Raw genomic sequence first — 14,937 nt, forward strand, 5'->3', positions numbered from 1 at the left:
TGGTCTCTACATGTGTGGTTCCCACCGTGAACCATGGAGGAGGAGGTGTGATGTGTGATTTGTGAGGGCTGTTTCACCAGGAAGGAGAGTGATGGAGGGCCTGGCCTCCACAATCACCCGACCTCAACCCAATGAGATGCTCTGGGATGAGTTGGATCGCAGAGTGCTCAGCACCTCTGGGAACTCCTTCAAGACTGTTGGAAAGCGTTCCAGGTGACGACCTCATGAAGCGGACTGAAGGAATGCCGAGAGTGCAAAGCTGTCATCAGAGCAGAAGGTGCTGTGAAGAATCTAAAATATAAAACATATTCTGGTTTGTTGAGCATTCTTTTGTTTACCACACAATTCCAGATGTGTTCCTTCAATGTCTTCAATATTAATCTGCAATGTAGGAAAAAATTAAAATAAAGAAAAACCATTGAGTGAGAAGGTGTGTCCAAACTTTCGACTGGTGCTGTATATACTGTATATATTATTATTATTATTATTAGAGGGTTTCCTTAGTCCACACTCCAGATCAGTGGGTGGCGGAAATTCAAAGCTATTTGCCAACCGCCAGAAAATCAAAAGAAGAAGAAGAAGCGACCTTTATTTTGAAGCGTGTGACCGAAAACAGGAAGTGTTGTGTGGAGCTTGACACTGTAACGGACAGAAACATGGACGTCACATGTGAGAGAACGAGCTGAACATGATCCAGAGATCAGAGGGAACAACGAGCACCGACATCACGGTAAGAGTCCCGTTAGTACGGCGTTAGTGACGTCATTGCCCGGTACCTGTGACGTGTGTTAGCTAGGTGAGCTAACACGGAGGAAGCTAACAAACGTCATGTTGTCTAACGGGTAAATAACGGGTCCTCGCGCACCCTACCTGACACGCGACCGATATCTGAGATAAATGACACAACCGTAGACGAGGTCACGTGGTCACGAGGACAGGTGACGTTAAATGATCTTCATCTGCGTCCGATAATGGAACTCGACGGCTTCCTGACTTCTGGGTTTGAATTGTGTTGCAGCTGCGCGCGACCGTCGTCTGTCACTCGGTGAACTGACGCAGAGCTCGTGAACACATTGATGACGTCATGTTGATGGTTCAGCTGTGTCCGATATTTGAACCACATAAAGAGTTTAAAGCTCCATTGGGTTATAGATCCAGAGATTATAGATCTTCATCCTATAGACTGTGAGGTGTTTCAGAGGTTATAGATCCTCATCCTATAGACTGAGGTGTTTCAGAGGTTATAGATCCTCATCCTATAGACTGTGAGGTGTTTCAGAGGTTATAGATCCTCATCCTATAGACTGTGAGGTGTTTCAGAGGTTATAGATCCTCATCCTATAGACTGTGAGGTGTTTCAGTGGTTATAGATCCTCCTCCTATAGACTGTGAGGTGTTTCAGTGGTTATAGATCCTCCTCCTATAGACTGTGAGGTGTTTCAGTGGTTATAGATCCTCCTCCTATAGACTGTGAGGTGTTTCAGTGGTTATAGATCCTCCTCCTATAGACTGTGAGGTGTTTCAGTGGTTATAGATCCTCCTCCTATAGACTGTGAGGTGTTTCAGTGGTTATAGATCCTCCTCCTATAGACTGTGAGGTGTTTCAGAGGTTATAGATCCTCATCCTATAGACTGTGAGGTGTTTCAGAGGTTATAGATCCTCATCCTATAGACTGTGAGGTGTTTCAGAGGTTATAGATCCTCATCCTATAGACTGTGAGGTGTTTCAGAGGTTATAGATCCTCCTCCTATAGACTGTGAGGTGTTTCAGTGGTTATAGATCCTCCTCCTATAGACTGTGAGGTGTTTCAGTGGTTATAGATCCTCATCCTATAGACTGTGAGGTGTTTCAGAGGTTATAGATCCTCATCCTATAGACTGTGAGGTGTTTCAGAGGTTATAGATCCTCCTCCTATAGACTGTGAGGTGTTTCAGAGGTTATAGATCCTCATCCTATAGACTGAGGTGTTTCAGAGGTTATAGATCCTCATCCTATAGACTGTGAGGTGTTTCAGAGGTTATAGATCCTCCTCCTATAGACTGTGAGGTGTTTCAGAGGTTATAGATAATGATCCGCTGGGTCATTTTAGTGAAAACACTTCAATGATGCAGGTTGGTTTCGTTGCTGATCAGAAAGCAGCCACAGTTTATCTCCTGTTAGCAATAATATTATTTAAGTTCTGAGGAAACTCGCTGAACGAGCTGTTCAGGTTCTAGAAGTGTTTTTAGTGAAACCACAGCTGATGGTGAATGATGTTTCAGGTTATTAATAACTGCTTCATTTGAGAAAGACTTCTCACTTCCTGTTTTTCTACTGAACAGATAAAGAACATATTCAGTGCTTCTGCTTTGGCTTTAGTTAAAAAGAATCGCTTATGAGTGTTAGCATGCTAGCATTAGCTAATGCTCAATACACAGAGTGTCTTGAGTTCTGCAGTTGTTTGGTATCGGACACATTAACATGTTGACATGATGATGATGAGGGTTCATCCTGAGGGGAGCATGAATGATGAAGCTCATTAGAAGTTGAGATATTTAGTTCTCTGAAGGACTCTGTGAGTTTAATGTTGGTTTCAATTGTAATACAAACAGTTTCATGCTTCTGTGAATCTGCTCCAAACCACAGAGTCTCCATTATTACATCACAGGTCAGCTGTGGACTGATGACATCATGTTATAGACCATGATGTCATCCTTTGCTGGGGGGCTAAAACGTGCCTCAAGTGAGTCACAGACAAACTGTTTGATGCAGAACTATGTGGTAATCAATCAAACACTTGAGGTTTGTCTCCAACTTGAACATTTGGGTTTTATTACAGGCTGCTGCCTCACTGAATATAATAATTAGCAAATAATTTGACAGCTGATTAATTTTAACACCGTAAGTACAATTTCTTTTTTTAGTTGAATGATGCTGCGTTGATGTACTGTGGTGCTCTCTAAAGTGAGGACATCTGTTGCATTTCTCTGGGCTTTCGTGTGTGTGTGTGTGTGTGTGTGTGTGTGTGTGTGTGTGTGTGTGTGTGTGTGTGTGTGTGTGTGTGTGTGTGTGTGTGTGTGTGTGTGTGTGTGTGTGTGTGTGTGTGTGTGTGTGTGTGTGTGATCCATTGTTGCTCAGTCCTTTTTAAAAAGGGAAGTGCTTGTGATGAAATCAGCTGTTTCAGCAATAATTGTGATTTTTATTTTTGTATTTCAGCAGACAACTCCCTTTGTGTGAAACATGAAGTGACTCTAGTGGCAGCAGACATTTCCTCCAGTAAACAGGTGAAGACAGGTGAAAGGGTGGAGTTTCTGACAGTAGAGCATGAACTGTACATGTATGTACGTATGTGTTGGTTCTGATCTGCAGCAGAAAAGAGCTCAGCTTATTTGACCTTAACCTTATTTAAACAAGCGCAAATTCCCAATAGGGTTAGAGTATTTAACACTTGCACACACACACACACACACACAACCTCTCAAAACACTCATATTCCATCAACAGCTTTGGTAGTAACTAACCCTTCCCCCACATGTTTTTTCAAACAAAATGTGTCATAAGTCCTTGTGTGCGGTTTAAGGCCTTCACAGACCACAGTTTATAAGAAGTGGACGTAGTCACCATGACCTTACCCAGTGGTTTGTGGACTTCTTAGCCGTCACCATCTATCCCGAAGTCTTCTTAGCCGTCACTATCTATCCCAAACTCTTCTTAGCCGTCACTATCTATCCCGAACTCTTCTTAGCCGTCACCATCTATCCCGAACTCTTCTTAGCGTCACTATCTATCCCGAACTCTTCTTAGCCGTCACTATCTATCCCGAACTCTTCTTAGCCGTCACCATCTATCCCGAAGTCTTCTTAGCCGTCACTATCTATCCCAAACTCTTCTTAGCCGTCACTATCTATCCCGAACTCTTCTTAGCCGTCACCATCTATCCCGAACTCTTCTTAGCGTCACTATCTATCCCGAACTCTTCTTAGCCGTCACTATCTATCCCGAAGTCTTCTTAGCCGTCACTATCTATCCCGAAGTCTTCTTAGCCGTCACCATCTATCCCGAACTCTTCTTAGCCGTCACCATCTATCCCGAACTCTTCTTAGCCGTCACTATCTATCCCGAACTCTTCTTAGCTGTCACTATCTATCCCGAACTCTTCTTAGCCGTCACCATCTATCCCGAACTCTTCTTAGCAGTCATCATCTATCCCGAACTCTTCTTAGCAGTCACTATCCATCCCGAACTCTTCTTAGCGTCACTATCTATCCCGAACTCTTCTTAGCCGTCACTATCTATCCCGAAGTCTTCTTAGACGTCACTATCTATCCCGAAGTCTTCTTAGCCGTCACCATCTATCCCGAACTCTTCTTAGCCGTCACCATCTATCCCGAACTCTTCTTAGCCGTCACTATCTATCCCGAACTCTTCTTAGCCGTCACTATCTATCCCGAAGTCTTCTTAGCCGTCACTATCTATCCCGAACTCTTCTTAGCCGTCACCATCTATCCCGAACTCTTCTTAGCCGTCACCATCTATCCCGAAGTCTTCTTAGCCGTCACCATCTATCCCGAACTCTTCTTAGCCGTCACCATCTATCCCGAACTCTTCTTAGCCGTCACTATCTATCCCGAACTCTTCTTAGCCGTCACTATCTATCCCGAACTCTTCTTAGCCGTCACCATCTATCCCGAACTCTTCTTAGCAGTCATCATCTATCCCGAACTCTTCTTAGCAGTCACTATCCATCCCGAACTCTTCTTAGCGTCACTATCTATCCCGAACTCTTCTTAGCCGTCACTATCTATCCCGAAGTCTTCTTAGCCGTCACTATCTATCCCGAAGTCTTCTTAGCCGTCACCATCTATCCCGAACTCTTCTTAGCCGTCACCATCTATCCCGAACTCTTCTTAGCCGTCACTATCTATCCCGAACTCTTCTTAGCCGTCACTATCTATCCCGAAGTCTTCTTAGCCGTCACTATCTATCCCGAACTCTTCTTAGCCGTCACCATCTATCCCGAACTCTTCTTAGCCGTCACCATCTATCCCGAACTCTTCTTAGCCGTCACCATCTATCCCGAACTCTTCTTAGCCGTCACCATCTATCCCGAACTCTTCTTAGCCGTCACCATCTATCCCGAACTCTTCTTAGCCGTCACCATCTATCCCGAACTCTTCTTAGCAGTCATCATCTATCCCGAACTCTTCTTAGCAGTCACTATCCATCCCGAAGTCTTCTTAGCGTCACATCTATCGCGAACTCTTCTTAGCGTCACCATCTATCCCGAAGTCTTCTTAGCGTCACCATCTATCCCGAACTCTTCTTAGCCGTCACTATCTATCCCGAACTCTTCTTAGCCGTCACTATCTATCCCGAACTCTTCTTAGCGTCACCATCTATCCCGAAGTCTTCTTAGCCGTCACCATCCATCCCGAAGTCTTCTTAGCCGTCGCTATCTATCCCGAAGTCTTCTTAGCAGTCATCATCTATCCCAAACTCTTCTTAGCCGTCACCATCTATCCCGAACTCTTCTTAGCCGTCACCATCTATCCCGAACTCTTCTTAGCCGTCACTATCTATCCCGAAGTCTTCTTAGCCGTCACAATCTATCCCAAACTCTTCTTAGCCGTCACCATCTATCCCGAACTCTTCTTAGCCGTCATCATCTATCCCGAACTCTTCTTAGCAGTCACTATCCATCCCGAAGTCTTCTTAGCGTCACATCTATCGCGAACTCTTCTTAGCGTCACCATCTATCCCGAAGTCTTCTTAGCCGTCACCATCCATCCCGAAGTCTTCTTAGCCGTCGCTATCTATCCCGAAGTCTTCTTAGCAGTCATCATCTATCCCAAACTCTTCTTAGCCGTCACCATCTATCCCGAAGTCTTCTTAGCGTCACCATCTATCCCGAACTCTTCTTAGCCGTCACTATCTATCCCGAAGTCTTCTTAGCCGTCACAATCTATCCCGAAGTCTTCTTAGCCGTCACCATCTATCCCGTACTCTTCTTAGCCGTCACCATCTATCCCGAAGTCTTCTTAGCCGTCACCATCTATCCCGAACTCTTCTTAGCCGTCACTATCTATCCCGAACTCTTCTTAGCCGTCACAATCTATCCCGAAGTCTTCTTAGCCGTCACCATCTATCCCGAAGTCTTCTTAGCCGTCACCATCCATCCCGAAGTCTTCTTAGCCGTCGCTATCTATCCCGAAGTCTTCTTAGCAGTCATCATCTATCCCGAACTCTTCTTAGCAGTCACTATCCATCCCAAACTCTTCTTAGCCGTCACCATCTATCCCGAAGTCTTCTTAGCCGTCACCATCCATCCCGAAGTCTTCTTAGCCGTCGCTATCTATCCCGAAGTCTTCTTAGCAGTCATCATCTATCCCGAACTCTTCTTAGCAGTCACTATCCATCTCGAAGTCTTCTTAGCGTCACATCTATCCCGAACTCTTCTTAGCGTCACCATCTATCCCGAAGTCTTCTTAGCCGTCACCATCCATCCCGAAGTCTTCTTAGCCGTCACCATCTATCCCGAACTCTTCTTAGCCGTCACTATCTATCCCGAACTCTTCTTAGCCGTCACTATCTATCCCGAACTCTTCTTAGCGTCACCATCTATCCCGAAGTCTTCTTAGCCGTCACCATCCATCCCGAAGTCTTCTTAGCCGTCGCTATCTATCCCGAAGTCTTCTTAGCAGTCATCATCTATCCCAAACTCTTCTTAGCCGTCACCATCTATCCCGAACTCTTCTTAGCCGTCACCATCTATCCCGAACTCTTCTTAGCGTCACTATCTATCCCGAACTCTTCTTAGCCGTCACAATCTATCCCGAAGTCTTCTTAGCCGTCACTATCTATCCCGAAGTCTTCTTAGCCGTCACCATCTATCCCGAACTCTTCTTAGCCGTCACCATCTATCCCGAACTCTTCTTAGCCGTCACCATCTATCCCGAACTCTTCTTAGCCGTCACTATCTATCCCGAAGTCTTCTTAGCCGTCACTATCTATCCCGAACTCTTCTTAGCCGTCACCATCCATCCCGAACTCTTCTTAGCCGTCACCATCTATCCCGAACTCTTCTTAGCAGTCACTATCTATCCCGAACTCTTCTTAGCCGTCACTATCTATCCCGAACTCTTCTTAGCCGTCACCATCTATCCCGAACTCTTCTTAGCCGTCACCATCTATCCCGAACTCTTCTTAGCAGTCATCATCTATCCCGAACTCTTCTTAGCAGTCACTATCCATCCCGAAGTCTTAGCGTCACATCTATCCCGAACTCTTCTTAGCGTCACCATCTATCCCGAAGTCTTCTTAGCCGTCACCATCCATCCTGAAGTCTTCTTAGCCGTCGCTATCTATCCCGAAGTCTTCTTAGCAGTCATCATCTATCCCAAACTCTTCTTAGCCGTCACCATCTATCCCGAAGTCTTCTTAGCGTCACCATCTATCCCGAACTCTTCTTAGCCGTCACTATCTATCCCGAAGTCTTCTTAGCCGTCACAATCTATCCCGAAGTCTTCTTAGCCGTCACCATCTATCCCAAACTCTTCTTAGCCGTCACCATCTATCCCGAAGTCTTCTTAGCCGTCACCATCTATCCCGAACTCTTCTTAGCCGTCACTATCTATCCCGAACTCTTCTTAGCCGTCACAATCTATCCCGAAGTCTTCTTAGCCGTCACCATCTATCCCGAAGTCTTCTTAGCCGTCACAATCTATCCCGAAGTCTTCTTAGCCGTCACCATCTATCCCGAAGTCTTCTTAGCCGTCACCATCCATCCCGAAGTCTTCTTAGCCGTCGCTATCTATCCCGAAGTCTTCTTAGCAGTCATCATCTATCCCGAAGTCTTCTTAGCAGTCACTATCCATCCCGAACTCTTCTTAGCCGTCACCATCTATCCCGAAGTCTTCTTAGCCGTCACCATCCATCCCGAAGTCTTCTTAGCCGTCGCTATCTATCCCGAAGTCTTCTTAGCAGTCATCATCTATCCCGAACTCTTCTTAGCAGTCACTATCCATCTCGAAGTCTTCTTAGCGTCACATCTATCCCGAACTCTTCTTAGCGTCACCATCTATCCCGAAGTCTTCTTAGCCGTCACCATCCATCCCGAAGTCTTCTTAGCAGTCATCATCTATCCCAAACTCTTCTTTGCCGTCACTATCTATCCCGAAGTCTTCTTAGCGTCACCATCTATCCCGAACTCTTCTTAGCCGTCACTATCTATCCCGAAGTCTTCTTAGCCGTCACAATCTATCCCGAAGTCTTCTTAGCCGTCACCATCTATCCCGAACTCTTCTTAGCCGTCACCATCTATCCCGAAGTCTTCTTAGCCGTCACCATCTATCCCGAACTCTTCTTAGCCGTCACTATCTATCCCGAAGTCTTCTTAGCCGTCACAATCTATCCCGAAGTCTTCTTAGCCGTCACCATCTATCCCGAACTCTTCTTAGCCGTCACCATCTATCCCGAAGTCTTCTTAGCCGTCACCATCTATCCCGAAGTCTTCTTAGCCGTCACCATCCATCCCGAAGTCTTCTTAGCCGTCGCTATCTATCCCGAAGTCTTCTTAGCAGTCATCATCTATCCCTAACTCTTCTTAGCAGTCACTATCCATCCCAAACTCTTCTTAGCTGTCACTATCTATCCCGAAGTCTTCTTAGCCGTCACTATCTATCCCGAAGTCTTCTTAGCCGTCACTATCTATCCCGAACTCTTCTTAGCGTCACCATCTATCCCGAACTCTTCTTAGCCGTCACCATCTATCCCGAACTCTTCTTAGCCGTCACCATCTATCCCGAACTCTTCTTAGCCGTCACAATCTATCCCGAAGTCTTCTTAGCCGTCACCATCTATCCCGAACTCTTCTTAGCCGTCACTATCTATCCCGAACTCTTCTTAGCCGTCACTATCTATCCCGAAGTGTTCTTAGCCGTCACCATCTATCCCGAAGTCTTCTTAGCCGTCACCATCTATCCCGAAGTCTTCTTAGCCGTCACCATCTATCCCGAAGTCTTCTTAGCCGTCACCATCCATCCCGAAGTCTTCTTAGCCGTCACTATCTATCCCGAACTCTTCTTAGCCGTCACCATCTATCCCGAAGTCTTCTTAGCCGTCACCATCTATCCCGAAGTCTTCTTAGCCGTCACCATCTATCCCGAACTCTTCTTAGCCATCACCATCTATCCCGAACCCGAAGTCTTCTTGGCATCACCATCACATCACATTACAGTCATTTAGCAGACGCTTTTATCCAAAGCGACTTACAATTCAGATTATATCATAATTCTACACCGTAGGCACAGCTACAGGAGACATTTTGGGGTTAAGTGTCTTGCTCAAGGACACATCAACATGCGACTAGTGGAGCCTGAACCGGGCATCGAACCGCCGATCCTTTGATTGAAAGTCAGTCGCGTTACCATCTATCCCTAACTCTAAATCTTCTTAGCTTTACCATCTATCCCTAACTTTAACTCTTCTTAGAAGACAGATACGTTTATTTAAAATGCAGTTGGGACTAAAGTAAACGGGAGATCTTTAGTCGTTGATGAAATCTCTGTGTTTTATGAGCTGCTGTGTCACCATAAAGTCTCAGATGAACAGGAAACATGCTGCCAGTTCTCTTCCTGTTTGCCAGCTCACCTTTGACCCCCCCCCCCCCTTCCTGCTCTCTTCGTTAACGTCTCTTTCTCACTTTCACCCTTCGGGATGAGTGGACCGTCCAAAGTGTCTCTGGTTTAAAGGAATGAAACGTTTCATCTGCTGACTGACCTCAGCAGCTACTGGCTGATTATTACAGTTCACCAGGTCACGTTTAGGTTTGGTGTTTGTTAACCACACAGATGGAAGAGAAGTGATCTGAGAAGCTTCAGTAGATGGTTTGATTTTTGTTAACAACTCAACCTCCAAATGTACTTACCGCCACGTTTCAAGCCTGGTTGACTGTGAGTTACTCTCGGTGTATCTAGTCATCTCGGTCTGGTGTAGTTCAGTGTTTTCATCCTGCTGAATGTGTGTGAGCTTACATGATGCATCAGTAATCTGTTCTGGCGGACTAGAGCTTAGTAGATGAAGTAAAATCTGTGATGATACATGAAGACGTGCATGTAGAACCTGCTGCTCCATGTAGAGTTTTTAAACCACCGTGATACGAAGAGCAGTTCATGCTGATTTCATATCTCATTTCTCATCAATGTCTGATGGAATTCTGCTTTTCAGTTCAAATTCTGCAAAATGGAGTCATGTTTCTGTTGTCTGTCTGTAAACCTGTGATCAGAGGCAGAGAAGAAGGATGAGGATGAGGAAGAGAGAGGGAAAGAGACATGAACAGTTACATAAGAGCCTTCAGCCTCTCAGCATCACTGCACTCATTGTGAACACACACACACCATCATTGTAGTTCTACATGCATATAAAAGCTGATGAACAACAGTTTCTTTGAGTCTGAACAAACTATGATAGACGAGTCACTCATCACATTCATTTGTGCTTCATGAGTTTTGAAGTTCCTCTGAAACTGTTTCCACACAATGAGGAAGTCAGTGGTTGAATGTTATGGATCTGATGGCTCGCTACAAGGCTTACATTTATCTCTCATGATGGTTTTTATGTTTCAGTATTACTGCATAGTTGTAGTAGTTTGTGAGGTTTACTATGATTGAATAATTAATTCATATTAGCTCGCAGGGTAACAAACATCTAATCTCTCTCTGCAGAGGAGGACAGACGGACGGCATGACCGAGGAGAAATGTCCTCAGCTGGTGGACTACTTTGTAGTTGCAGGTCTGGACCCTGCGGGGGCCTGGAGGCCCCTGGATGAGGATGCCAAAACCTCCACCTCTTCCTGCTCTTCCTCATCCTCTTCCTCATCCAGAGCGGTGGAGTCGGTGACGGACCTGGCGGTGATCGCCCGGGGGCTCGGGGAGGAAGTCCCGGAGGGCTTCACCTGCATCGAGAGGACACTGGGCGGACACTCGGCCGAGCTGAGCGCCGGTCTCATCAACAACCCTCACCTGTACCTGTGTTACCGCCGAGGGAGGGACAAGCCGCCCATCCTAGACTTGGGGTGAGAAACACCTTTTATCAGGGTGGGGGGGTGAAACAAGTTGCTGACAAGTGAGTGATGTCAGTCCAACCTCTGTAAGAACTACTGTCTGATTGTGAAGAGATGTGGTTCAGACCTTCATGGTCCTGAGAGGAGGCAGGTTGTTCTGTAAAACATTGTCATTTTGTAATGAATGATCTTTCACACCTGGAAGCTGCCCAGTAAAACCAGTCTGATCAGTTCTACTGGGCAGCTCTTCCTCCCACATCTCTAGTTCATGTGACGCATTTTAAAGCTTATATAATACAGAGATTATGTAACGCAGTGTTCTCATCTCCATCTTCTCTGTTGTTTCTCTCATGTTCATCTTTAATTACTAATAAATCCTTTTAGATTACATCTGGTGAGCAAATTAAAATGGACTATTCATTTAAATTAACATGTAAACAGATCAGTATGAATATATTAGTGGAATGTTCATTTATACTAGTTTTGACCTCTTAAACGCAGCGTCATTTAGGTTCTTTTCATTTCACTTCATCCTGGGTGGAGGTCCGCGTGACCCTCGGGTGGAGGTCCAGATAAAGACTGATCCAGGTGTCTCTACAGGGTTCTGTATGAAGGGAAGGACCAGGTGAAGCCGAGCTGGTACGTTATAGAGACGACTCCCTACAGCCGATCAGCCAGCTTAAGCTCCGGCGCTCCGGCGGCTCACCGTGTTTTCCTGACGTACCGGCGAGCTTTGGACTCACAGGGTCTCCACACTCTGGGAGTCACTGACATCGGTCTGCTGCTGCCAAGTAAAGGAGAGGTCGCTCCTCACACCTTCTGTAGAGTGGACAAGAACCTCAACACCAGCCTGGTGAGCAACCACCTTTTCTCACTGTGTCCTGTAGATGAAACACGACCGATGAATGTCTTTATGACACTCAAACAGCAGTAAAATGAATAAATAAAAGCTTGTTTCCAATTCCAACACTTTGTCATAAGCCTGCAAATGAAATTAGCTGGAACCTTTGTCACAGATGAGTTTAGACATATAATATCAGATACGTTCCTTGTGTTAAATGAACTACTGATGTTGATGTGTGTTGTGTCTCCAGTGGAGTCCAGCTCTGTATGTGTGCTACAAGAGAGCTGTGGCCAACGCCAACGCGCTGCTCTACAAAGCCAGTGAGTATCTCACCAGGAGGTGAAGAGTTAACTCTTAGTCAGGATGTTCCTTCTGGTCCTAAATGTTGAGGTAACTTGTACATCTTGGGGTTCAGCACAGTTTGATCATTAATATTTGATCATAGACTAAAGCTTCAGCTCAGATGGCTGATGTGTTTGATCTATTTTATATATGTTAGTACCCAACATACCTGCTGACTGTACAAACAATCAGAACCAAACAACACAAGACACACAGAAAATGTAAACAATAGATCACCATTCTCCATATTGACCCTGCATAGATCTGTGTATGCATGAAATGTGGTCATTAGGTGTAAACGGGTGAACTGCTGTGTGGTGCAGGTCTGATCAGCCGATACCCTGAGGAGGACCTGGAGGCGTTTCCTCTGCCGGAGTCGGTGCCGGTCTTCTGTCTGCCGATGGGCGTCGCCTTGGAGAGCTGGCCAATGAACACCAAGTACCAGCTGCCCGTCTTCTCCACCTTCGTCCTCACCTCCGCCTCCGGGGACAAGGTTTATGCTCAGAAAAATACATTCAGTTCAAGTTATCTTTACAACCCGAAATAACAACAGCAGTAGTAGCACCAATAATAACAGAATAATGATTGATATTATAGAATAATAATGATAATAAAAGCAGCTGTAGAAAGCACAGACTCAAAGTTATTAATGTGCATTAATGGAACATGAATCATAATTTGCTCATTAAAACATCAAAACAGACGACAGACTGATAAAATCTTTAGTCTCTGAAGTTTTAGAAAGTCCTGAAATATGTGTCACAGACCAGCGGTCCAGAACCAGAGAATGTAAAACAGACCAGCAGCACATCTGGACCTTTGAACCAGGTTTCCATGTCCTGGTCTGTGAGGACTCTGCTCTCCCTGCAGGTTTACGGAGCAGCCATCCAGTTCTACGAGTCCTTCTCCAGGGAGCTGCTGTCGGAGCGGCAGAGCGTGAGGCTCGGCCTCCTCAGCGTGGTGGACCGACGGCCGATCACCAACCGCAGTCTGCAGGTGAAGAAGAGCATCTGCGTCCTTTCCCACTGGCCCTTCTTCACCGTCTTCCAGAAGTTCCTCACCTTCATCTACAGATACTCCATCTCCGGGCCCCACGTCCTGCCGCTCGAGAAGTCAGTGCCTACGTTCGTCTTTATTATTCATTCACAATGCATCATTTCCTGCAGCTAGGGCTCTCTCCGTTTGAGAGCAGGTCGTCCTTCAATCAGAGGATTGGTGGTTCGATCCCCGGCTCCGTTAGTCCATGTCGATGTGTCCTTTGGGCCAAACACCCCATAATGCTCCTGTAGGCTGTTCCAAGGTGTGTGAATGTTCGATAGTCCGGATGGGCAGGTGGCCCCTCCTCTCAGTATGTGTGTGGATGGGTGTGAATATGTATGAATGGTTGTAAATGTGGGTGAATGATGACGTGTAGCTTTGAGTGGTCCAGAGACTAGAAAAGAGAAACACAAGTACAGTCTATTTACCGTCCAATCAAAACAATAACAAAAAGGTTGAGTTTAGTGCCGTGGTGAAGCATTGTGGGGTCACTGGCTTCAGCGTTCATGGTTCAGGAGTTGTTGTTTGTCTTCTCCAAAACCAACAGACCAGCTGATTAAAACCACTAAAACCACTGAATACACATCAGTCCGTTAGGAGGACGAGCTGAGCTGAGCTTGTTTCTCTCATAAAATAAACGGGTAGTGTGGTTGTATGAGGTACTTCTCCATAGTATTAGTATATTAGTACAGTAGAAACACACAGGAGTACCTGGAGCAAAGCAATGTACTGCTGTGGACATATTTGTTATATCTTTAACTTGAACTCACTCGAACGAGACATTTTTATTAATATTTCGTCTCCAGATGGTATCAAATGACATGTTCCCTCCTTGATAAATCAAAAAACTGTGACCAAACTATGACTACTTGGAGAAAAGGTGGTGATGAAATATTATTCATTTTATTTGTTTGTTATTTTACATGATATTGATCATTTTGACTCGTGGTAAATAATTGATCTTAATCTTGATATTCTGTCTCTGCAGACACATCTCCAGCTTCATGCACAACGTCCCGTTTCCTTCCCCCCAGCGGCCGCGCATCCTCGTTCAGGTACACACTAAAACCTTCAGCATCCTCGTTCAGGTACACACTAAAACCTTCAGCATCCTCGTTCAGGTACACACTAAAACCTTCAGCATCCTCGTTCAGGTACACACTAAAACCTTCAACATCCTCGTTCAGGTACACACTAAAACCTTCAGCATCCTCGTTCAGGTACACACTAAAACCTTCAGCATCCTCGTTCAGGTACACACTAAAACCTTCAACATCCTCGTTCAGGTACACACTAAAACCTTCAGCATCCTCGTTCAGGTACACACTAAAACCTTCAACCTCCTCGTTCAGGTACACACTAAAACCTTCAGCATCCTCGTTCAGGTACACACTAAAACCTTCAGCATCCTCGTTCAGGTACACACTAAAACCTTCAACCTCCTCGTTCAGGTACACACTAAAACCTTCAGCATCCTCGTTCAGGTACACACTAAAACCTTCAACCTCCTCGTTCAGGTACACACTGAAACCTTCAGCATCCTCGTTCAGGTACACACTAAAACCTTCAGCATCCTCGTTCAGGTACACACTAAAACCTTCAACATCCTCGTTCAGGTACACACTAAAACCTTCAGCATCCTCGTTCAGGTACACACTAAAACCTTCAGCATC

The 14,937-nt window shown here is 45.5% G+C and overlaps 1 protein-coding gene across 7 annotated transcripts in view; it reads left to right on the top strand.

Annotated features, from left to right (window-relative positions):
• The first annotated feature begins 631 nt into the window (after positions 1-631).
• Positions 632-14,937, top strand: part of dennd4b (DENN/MADD domain containing 4B) — a 37,923-nt gene continuing 23,617 nt past the window's right edge. For 6 of the 7 annotated variants that reach the window (XR_013767197.1, XR_013767198.1, XR_013767199.1 and 3 more), the window contains exons 1-8: positions 632-730; positions 3,197-3,264; positions 10,702-11,052; positions 11,641-11,893; positions 12,135-12,204; positions 12,550-12,719; positions 13,097-13,338; positions 14,253-14,319. Coding sequence is in view for 4 of the 7 variants with exons in the window: in XM_079165243.1 (XP_079021369.1) it covers positions 10,721-11,052; positions 11,641-11,893; positions 12,135-12,204; positions 12,550-12,719; positions 13,097-13,338; positions 14,253-14,319 (1,134 nt within the window). In the remaining 3 variants the exon portion in view is untranslated. The remainder of the gene's footprint in view (positions 731-3,196; positions 3,265-10,701; positions 11,053-11,640; positions 11,894-12,134; positions 12,205-12,549; positions 12,720-13,096; positions 13,339-14,252; positions 14,320-14,937) is intronic. The other variant, XM_079165244.1, reaches the window with a different exon arrangement.

Source organism: Pholis gunnellus, assembly GCF_910591455.1.
Source record: "Pholis gunnellus genome assembly, chromosome: 8".
In the NCBI taxonomy this organism is placed as follows: Eukaryota; Metazoa; Chordata; class Actinopteri; order Perciformes; family Pholidae; genus Pholis; species Pholis gunnellus.